Source organism: Protobothrops mucrosquamatus, unplaced genomic scaffold (assembly GCF_001527695.2).
Source record: "Protobothrops mucrosquamatus isolate PMUCROS unplaced genomic scaffold, P.Mucros_1.0 scaffold56, whole genome shotgun sequence".
In the NCBI taxonomy this organism is placed as follows: domain Eukaryota; kingdom Metazoa; phylum Chordata; class Lepidosauria; order Squamata; family Viperidae; genus Protobothrops; species Protobothrops mucrosquamatus.
The window spans coordinates 923,126-932,660 of NW_015386436.1; the positions used below are offsets into that span (position 1 = coordinate 923,126).

The following is a 9,535-nucleotide window of genomic DNA, read 5'->3' on the forward strand; positions in this document are numbered from 1 at the left end:
AATTATGATGAAAAAAATGCCTTTTGAGCAATTTAATTGGGAAATTATTGTGTACAATAATTACTAAAAACATTTAAGTATGTTTAAGGGGCACTATAAAAGAAGCATGAATAACTAACATGGGGGGGGTTATACGATTGTTTATACCAACATACTTTTTAAAGATGTTTACGAACATGGGCCATCCCCCCCCACTGATTTGTAAGAGCCATTTTTCTGATCAGAGCATTTATAATTTCCAATCAACACTAGGAATAGACAATATAAATATGCCACTTGTATTAAAAATATCAAAATATGCTTTTTATTCATTCTTGAACACACATTTAAAGTTCTTATAACAAAATATCAGCATTTAACTTCTAAATGGGGTATTATCTATTGCACAGTTTGTGACACAGATTTATAAGCCTCTGTGATTGACACAAACAGTTTCTCACAACCTGTTCAAAAAGTTACAATCCCAAAATGACAAACCTGGGCCTTATTAATGTCCAACTTAGTAGCAATAGAGGACATCTTCAGATGTGTAATGCAACATATTTATTAGTCTGTAGCTGTCTGTGCCCTGAAGCGAAATAAGGAGTAACTAAACACCAAACCCTGATTTGTTTCTAGCATGCTTATCACTCTTTAAAGACGTGCAGGCGGCCACTGGAATTCCCACCCGCAACAATGTACCTGGTGGGGTGCCAGGAATTGATGGAACAAACAGAGTTAAGATAATCCTCACTCAGAAAGGAATGCAGCAGCTCTCCGGTGGCGTGAAAGGCCTGGATCTGCCTCGGCCGGATCATGCTCCCCACGACGAAGCAGTCGTCCCTTTTGGGGTCCCAAACTGCCCGGAACCTGGTCAGCCATCGACCGGTGTTGTTGTTATGCCTGTTCAGAAAAGGGAAAAGAGAAATGAATGCAGGGTTTGCTCACTTGCCCTTCAAATTCCTGAATGGCACTTGGATGCCATGACCTGTTCACTGTGGGAAATTTTGTTCATTTAGGCAATTTCATTCATTTCGTGACCGTTCAAAGTTACCATGGCACTGAAAAAAGTGACCTAGGGCCATTTTTCACATTTAGAACCACTGAGGTATCCCTATAGTCACGTGATAAAAATTTGGATGCTTGGCAACTGGCGTGTATCTATGACAGTTGCCGTATCCTGGGGTCATGTGATCCCCTTTTGTAACTGTGAATGGGGAAGCCAGATTCATTTGATAATCATAACTTAACAACTGCAGTGATTCACTTAACAATTGTGGGAAGGAAGGTCCTAAAATGGGTAAAACTCATTTAACTGTCTTGCTTAGCAATGGAAATTTTGGGCTCAACTGTGGTCCTAAGTCAAGGACTACCTACACCAAGTCAATCTCCTTGTCTTAACTTACCGAATAGTTGTGAGAATCGGAGCTAAAGATGATAAACACTGAGTTCCAAAGATCCTGTAAGGCAAAAATCAGAGTTTAGCCAAAGAACAAATCCCAGCCCTTGGACTAGGTTTTAAGGGAACTGAGACATTTAGAGGACCGCTGGTTTGAAAGAGGGGTCAAAGAGGCCATCTAGGTCAAAATTGGACATCCCTCTCTCAAGAGGAGGAGGAATCCGACATCATCTATCTCCTGTCTACAACACAGTCCTTTCAGCAGTTCCAAGAAGGCACCACACCCACTTGCACCACTCAGGTGATCCTGAAGACACAGGTAAACCTCCAGGTAGCTTTAACAACTCGCTAAAAGAATGCAAGTGAACAGCTGTCTGCAGGAGTATAAATCTTTCCATTCCCCACCATCCAGTCAGAGCTGACGAAGCTTCTTGGGCGAGAAGCAAAATGTCTTCAAAGAAAAACAAGAAAGTCCAGTTGCCTCGTGAAAAAGCATCTTTGGGATAACTATGACCTGGATGACTGAGAACCTCCATAGACCTTGATCTCTATGTAGGTGAGGATCCCCTTAAGATGGCTCATCCCAGTGCCTGAGTTTTCTGAGCATTTGGGAATCCCCTGATGGTTCAGCCTCCATCCTGCTTGATGTCAAAATAGTTTTCTAAGCTGCCAATCCCTGCTGGCTCCAGGTTTCTTGGAGCAGCTGAAGAGAGCAAAACAACACAGTGAGCAATCCTGGTAAAAAAAAGGGAACCCCACCACCGAGTGGTAGCACGTGCCCACGTGTGGGCCCCCATCGTGGCAACCGGTTCTTCTCCCCTTTTCCTTCAGCTGCAGATTCTATGCAAGCCCATCCAGAGACGTTTGGGAAGGAGGCGGCTGCCGCTGCCCGTCTCTCTTTCCTCTGCTCCCTTGGGGCAGATGCCACCTGGTCCCAGATGGGGGAAGTGAATTCGAGCACCTCTTGCCCTGTGAACCCCTACTTGGGCTTTCCTGTTCGTGGAATCTGATGGTCAATGGCAGAACCAGAACTGCTCGATTCCTCACAATATTTACAGTTAAGGGCCTAAAGGTATGTTTGTTGAGTCCTCTAGCATTTCGCCACCCCATCTTTCAACCGTGTTCTTCTGTCTCATCCCCCCAACAAGCTCCCTTTGTTCTGCACACGTTGCAAAGAAAAAAGAGAAACTGCTGCGAGGGCAAATCTGTCTCCAGCAATTTTCCTGGACTTTTTGTCCTGCTAAATAGAATATTTTGGTTGCAGAGAGTTGCAGGGGGAAAAAATTAGAAGGCAGACTCCCAAAAGCAAACTCTAATACAAAGCCAACTCACACATACCTCAGTGTATCGTCAGCACAAGTTGTCACTACTCTGTTTCCAGTCACAGGTGAAAAATAAGCCGAAGCAACACTCTTGGTGTGTCCACTGAGAGCCAGTACCGGCTGACCTCTGCTCTTCAGGTGCCGAGCATCATAAATACTGACGTTTCTGTAACAGCAGTGGAAACAGGGTATTTACCAGGATTGCACATTTTCTTCAAAGATCAGAAGACCCTGCATAGGGAATCACCTCCCATCACTCCTGGGCTGAGGGCTTTGGGATAAAGCCACAGGGCTGGGTACTCAGAACTGGAAGAGTGCAGAAAGGGTTCTGTATCCTGGGAACAAAGGACTACATCCAGAGTAAGTGACGCTGGAGACAGTCACCTTCGCTATGGATTACTGTAATTTGGAGTTGCCTTTGAAGACCACTCAAAAACTTCAGTTGGTGCCAAGTGCAGCAGCCCACAGGCTTGCTGGTTATGACCACGACACACTGCCACTGGGAGCAGCTACATGGGTGACTGCTACTCTTCTGAGTACAACCCACGTCTGGATGGGACCTAGGCCATGGCATCTATAAAGGTGCAGATAGTTCTTCTTAGGCGAGCAGCCACCTAGCGACTTACAACTTACAATGCCCCCCCCCAAAGCTTCTTACGGCCCAGTTCCAGAGTTTTGATGCTGTGCACACACCTACAGTCATGACTGCATTTCAGGCAGTTGGCAACCGGTTTTATGACCAATTGCAGCATTCCATGGTCACCTGACCATAATTTAAGTTTTTTTATGGTTTCCAGCTTTTTTAGCAAGTTCCTGATAAAAAACCGCCCACAAGAATTCCTAGCTTTGCTTGATGCCCATTCATTTGCTTAACAACTGCTGTTTAAGTAACTCTTATATTTAGACTACAGAAGAGAAAGAGGAGACAGGTTAGCCGTGCCTCCTTTTTGAAGGTCTACCACAGGGAGAAGGGTGTGGATTTATTTTTCAGCTCCAAAGACAGGTGTAAGCTTTACAGAGGGAGACCCAAACTTAAAATAAAGAGCAATTTCATGACAGCAAGAACTATTAAACAATGGAACAGTCCGTTTCCTGGAGTCAAGGAGGCCCATCACTGTTTTCAAGCAAAGGTTGGGCCACCATTCATTTGCATGAGATGCCTTGGAGATTCCTGCTCTGGCAGGGGCAGGACTAGAAGACCTCAAAGATTTTTTTCCATTCTATGATTCTGTCAGTTGTTCAATTATACTTCTGATTCTGTTTGCAATAGGTTCACATCGCCCTCCCCCACTGTGGGAACCTTCACACATTGTGCAAAAAGTGGGTTTTTCTGGGACATGGGGCTGGATTGTTACAGATAGTTTTTATTTTGAAACAGAGCAGAGGAGCAATAATTCTGTCCCCGCATATTTTCTTCTAGCAGGCCTTGAGCTGGGAGGGAGGAAAGGATCTTATGAGGGCCTAGCTTTGGAGCCTCGGCACTATTAATCCCATCAGCAGATAAACTTCTTGGTGCAACAATCACGCCCCAGGTAAGACACGAAACAAGTTCCAATAGCACTTGGACTTATACACTGCTTTACAGCCCTCTCTAAGCAGTTTACAACGTCAGCATCTTGCCCCCAACAATCATTTTACCGAGCTCAGAAGGATGAAAGGCCGAGTCAACCTTGAGCTGATGAGAATCAAACTGCTGAACTGCAGGCAGCCGGCAGGCAGCAGAAGTAGCCTGCAGTTCTGCATTCTAACCACTGTGCCACACACGGTAATTCTTTATTCATTACACAAAACATTTTTCTTTAGATTCTATTCTAAATCAAACGGGGGGCCCTTCCCTGTTGCTACCAGCCTAGCGCTTTTGCGTCTGTGTGGGAACCTACCTTTCCCCAGCAGCAACAAAGTACTGTCTACTGATAGGGTGAACGTGGACTGTCCTCGTCTTTGAATGAAGATCTACCGAGATCTCGGGGGATGGTACCGGCGTTCTCCGATCCACTATGGCTACCCTTCCATCCCACATTCCTACAACCAAAGTAGAGGCATTGCTTGCCAAGAAGTCAAATGAAGAAAGGCTGTGGCTCTCGTTTCGGTATATCTGTGAATGAAAAAGAGGCTTCCATTTAGACTATGCTTGAGGTATTATTCAGCCTGAGAAACTGACTTGATGCCTGCATTTCATAATAGCTTGAAATTAAACTTCCATCTATTTTCAAGGCTCACTTATAGCAATCAAACTTACTGTATACGGTTACTATAACAGCAGACAGGGGCCTGGGAATAGATTATCCACAAGGGTTGGGGTCTTTTCTAAACATGGCATGATAGGATTTCTAATATTATTTAATGGCTGAAATATTCACCTCCTCAAAAATTCTTTGGGTTACATCTCCAGATCGTAACGTGCCATCGTGACTGAGAGATAAAAGATGAGCAGGATTAACGGGAGAAAAGTGCAAACAGCTGACTGCCTGGCTATGGGGTATGAAGACGTGCGTTCCGTTTTCTAAACCGTAGTCCTGAAAAACACAAACCAGAGCAGCACCACAGTTACTGTCCTGCTTTTCACAATGAGCAGCAGAAATCATAGTAGGAAAAAGAGGAACATGCCCTCACACAGGGACATGAATGCTCTGCTCCAGCCAGAGAGCCCCATCCAGGCCCAAGGCAGGTACTTTCAAAAAGTGGGAATGTTTCACTTTTTTTGTTTCAGGTGAGCCAAAACAAAAAAGCCTTGTGAGAGCAGCATGCTTCTATTTTTCGCTCAGATCGTCTGTGGGGGCAGTGCATTCATCCTGGGGCTCCTTGATCTCCCAGGGGCTTTCAGAAACGTTTATCATGGTATTTTTAGGACCTTCTGTGGGGCTGGAGATTTGGGGTGCCACGTTACAGCAGTTCTCCTTTCTTTGGGGCCAGTTCCAGGTCATGCCTTCAGACTCTTACCTGTGGAGTACAGATAATCTTCAACTTGTAACTGGTAGTTTTTGAAATTTTGAGCCCAAAATTTCTGTTGCTAAGTAAGATGTTTGTTAAGTGAGCTTTGCCCCATTTTATGACCTTTCTTGCCATAGTTGCTAAGTGAATCACTGCAATTGTTAGTAACATGTTAAGTGACTCTGGCTTCCCACTGACTTTGCTTGTAAGAAGCAAAAGGTGATCGCATGACCCCACACACTCCAACCATAAGAAGATCTTCATAGATCACTCCATGAGGAAGTCATCACAGGCCTTGCAGCAGTTTCTGCCAGGCAGTGGGAAATGGGAAATGGAGGGCTGGCATCCAAGTCAAAAACCTGCCCTCAGCCACCTGCCCACTTAATCTTCCATTTATACCCCCCTCATATATCTCCCCATTCTACAGCCCCAGCAAGATGGCAGGAGCAATCTTCTACCCCCCAGAGAAAGCCATGATAGATGGGGCAGGCTAGAAAAGCAATGCCTTTCTAACCATACCCAAGCACTCCGAATTTGTTGGCAATGTCCATTTTGCTCTCCGAGTTCATGGTGATGTAAACCTAACCCTATAGCCCAGGGGTAGTCAACCTTGGCTCTTTTATGACTCGTGGACTTCAATTCCCAGAATTCCTGAGCCAGCTTAGCTGGCTCAGGAATTCTGGGAGTTGAAGTCCACGAGTCATAAAAGAGCCAAGGTTGACTACCCCTGCTATAGCCTCTTAAAGTTGCCAAGGTTGAGAAACACTGTCTTGGAACAAAGTTCAAACCTCTTTGCTTGGCTATCAAAATCTTGCCAAGTGAGAGGGAAATGGAGCAGTTTGAATAGCAGGAGGGCCACATCTGAGTTTCATTTCCTGGTTGACAATATTCACTTACCCCGCCAAAATGTACCTTGTTTCTCTAAACATTCAACTGTTTCTACCTAACATCAAAGCCTTACTTTATGCTACCTTGAAAGCATAATAAAACACTGCTGCAAAGACAATGAAACATGAAGTACTTACTAAATCCCAGAGGCCAATCTGCCCCCACTTGTCCCCAGCTGCCACCAGAGTTCGGCTTTCAGATGGATGGATAGCCACAGAATAAATCCGGCTTTTCACCACTTTTGCAACATGTTCTTCTCTGAGGACCATCCCACGGAGATGAATTTTGTAACTGGGCCAAAATAATGAATATGTTAGCTTAAACACAAAGCAAACAAATTTTTAAAAAGCAAGTTAGAATTAATTTCAGAGTTACCTTTCTAAGTTACATGAGCTTTTCTCGCTCTTCTTTCCTTCCACCTAATTAATGGTTGGAAAACAATGCAGAAATTATTTACATTGTGTGCAGGCTCTCTTTCAAACGTACTAGTGAATTCTACAAATACCTGGCTTATTTTTGCCCACGTTCTGAGAAACGTGTCAGTTTTTGGCTCCTGAACAGTAGCAACCATTGGATGAGGTCCAGGTGGCAATCGGGCCTTTCAAAAAAGAAAAAGATATATAAAACAGTTAATTGTGTTGTGTATTATCAGTGAGGTTCACAGAAAAAGCAGCAAGCAGAAACACACAGATTCTTACTCAGATTACTTTGCTTTGTTTGCACAATCCAAGTCACTTGAGCAAAGCTAAATTTAAGATGCAGTCAAAGCAACTACACGAGTCTCAGTGAGGCGGCAATGGAAATCCAAGACCATCCATTAGGATCGGAAGTCCCTGCACAGGGTAACCCTCAGTCAGAAAAGCTTTGCCAGCCAAAGTGCAGAAGCCCCTCATGCGTCTGAGTCACCCAGAGGGCCAAGCACAAGCGCATATTAACCTGCCACTCTCCCCTGTGAGCCTCTTACATGCTCCTCTTCCACAGGAGATTCCAACTTTGCTTCTGGCTCCGGGAGGGGAATGCCCAGTGGATCTATTCTCTGCAAACGCATGGATCTTCGACAAGTTGTCTTAGTTTCTGCCTTTGGAGACTTAACTCTACCAAGACAATACAAGTGCACCTCTAAATCTTGTGCTTCAAGAATACATTCACATCATGAAAACATTGGCTTATGCCCTATTGGTATTTTCAGTTACTTGCATTCTCGCTGAATTTTCTACTATCATTTCCTCCCTGTGACATTACACTGTGCTACAATCTGAAGATGAGAATTCAGTATGAACTTGGCTAGTTGAGGCTGGAGACCGAGAGCCCTGCAGCTCTTCCCCAACTGGCTAAGCAGATGAGTGTGGATCATTTCCACTGGGGTACAACACAGAGGGGGCTACCTCTGTGTCGTACCCCAGTGGTCCTGGGGTTCGACACATCCCATTTCTCCAAGGATGTGGTCCTCCCTGGAATGTGAATTATTTCCTCCAGCCAATATCCAGGACCATAAAGAAGAAAACAGCCTTAACATAGTATTGCTGATGCTGCTTAAAATATTCATTCACAATTCTTAAAGAATGGGATCTGTAGTAAAAATATGCATTTAAAAGATTCTTGGGACAGATCCATACTTTAGTGCTTCTTTCTAAATAACTCTTTTTTCTGGCTAGTCTACATGCATTTTTCACTGTGAGCTGCAGAGGGCAGGACAGCATTAAAAGAGCATTGAGTTGCAAGTGTCCAGGGAAGCCACCAGGCTCTGTCCCCTGGCAAGCAGAACTCAGGCTCAGCCCACAGAGACCTTGAATACACCCACCTTGAATACACCCAGTGAAAGGTACCCAAAGGTACCCACTTCCAATCTACTGAGAGTTTTCTCCCTCTGTGCCTGCCCTCCCCCCCACGTATTTTTGAGCTTCATTAAGCCACCTTTGGCCTTTTTCCTGTCCTCCAATTTTCCTCCCCCCCTCCCAGCTTTAAGAAATATCATGAGTGCTGCTTCCCAGTCATTTGTCCTGCTTTGGGTTCCTAACAGGCAGTTTCGTTTTTTTGAAATTTGGTATGTATATGAGTACATTCTGTTTAGTACATTCATGTGATCCACATCATTCTCTTGTAAGATAAGCATCATTATGCCAAGACATAAAAATAGCAGCGGGGGGAGGGGGGGAGAAGGGAAATGTGCCCTTTTCTCCTTCCCACCCATGTGATGCATGCTGTTCACTCCATCTTACCCCAGTCCATTCTTACTTCCACAGTCCTTACTGCTTCCCCTTTGAGGATCTCAGTAACTTCATGTAATGATCCTGACTTTCCCTTCCTCCCAACCTATTTGCTCTTCCTTCATATTTTGCAATTCATTCTCTCTTTAGGCAACTACCATCACCACAACATAGTTCTGCAGTGTTGATTATTCACTTTTGTATTCAGCCCATATCTCCCCAGCATGTCCTTACCCCAATCATAAACTGTTTTATATTTATCATTGAGATTTAAGTTCTGTATAAAATGCAGCCTTTTAAATTTAAGTTTTACTTAATTTTGGGTACCAGTTACCATTGGAAGGGCCACAGTCACCAGCCAACAAAAACATTTCCCATGGTGGGGATGTCTGGATTAATTTTCTGTTGGAATTGCTAGATACCTGGACCCTGCCATGGGTTAATGGACACACAATATACAGTTTTACCTCTTTATTCCTGGTGTCTTCCTTTTCAAGGTCATTTTATGAAGTCTGGCAGCTGACTTGAAGGAGAAAAAGAACAGAGAAGCATGAACTCTCAATGTTTCAACACATTGTTTTAAAACTAAGATGGCAAACTTTTGACACCGTGATGCGACTTATATGCTATGAAGAATATGCGGCCAAGGCGATGCCTCTTCCCCCAACGCGGCCCAGGCAGGCCGGGCAGCCCCGCACGACCCCCGGCCGGCTCTTTTAGCTCTAAGCCTGCTGAGATTTCGCAGACTCAAGCCAGCCCTAAACGTTAAGCCGTTCCCCCCCCCCCCCCCCCCCCCCCCCCCCCCCCCC

At 44.8% G+C, this 9,535-nt stretch overlaps 1 protein-coding gene across 1 annotated transcript in view; it reads right to left on the bottom strand.

Annotated features, from left to right (window-relative positions):
* Window positions 1–294: 294 nt before the first annotated feature.
* Window positions 295–9,535, bottom strand: part of WDR76 (WD repeat domain 76) — a 9,874-nt gene continuing 633 nt past the window's right edge. The window contains exons 2-8 of the mRNA XM_029283321.1: window positions 6,657–6,810; window positions 5,826–5,828; window positions 5,061–5,216; window positions 4,581–4,795; window positions 2,717–2,866; window positions 1,386–1,439; window positions 295–882 (exon numbers count right to left, since the gene is read on the bottom strand). Coding sequence (XP_029139154.1) covers window positions 627–882; window positions 1,386–1,439; window positions 2,717–2,866; window positions 4,581–4,795; window positions 5,061–5,216; window positions 5,826–5,828; window positions 6,657–6,810 — 988 coding nt within the window. The 3' untranslated portion in view covers window positions 295–626. The remainder of the gene's footprint in view (window positions 883–1,385; window positions 1,440–2,716; window positions 2,867–4,580; window positions 4,796–5,060; window positions 5,217–5,825; window positions 5,829–6,656; window positions 6,811–9,535) is intronic.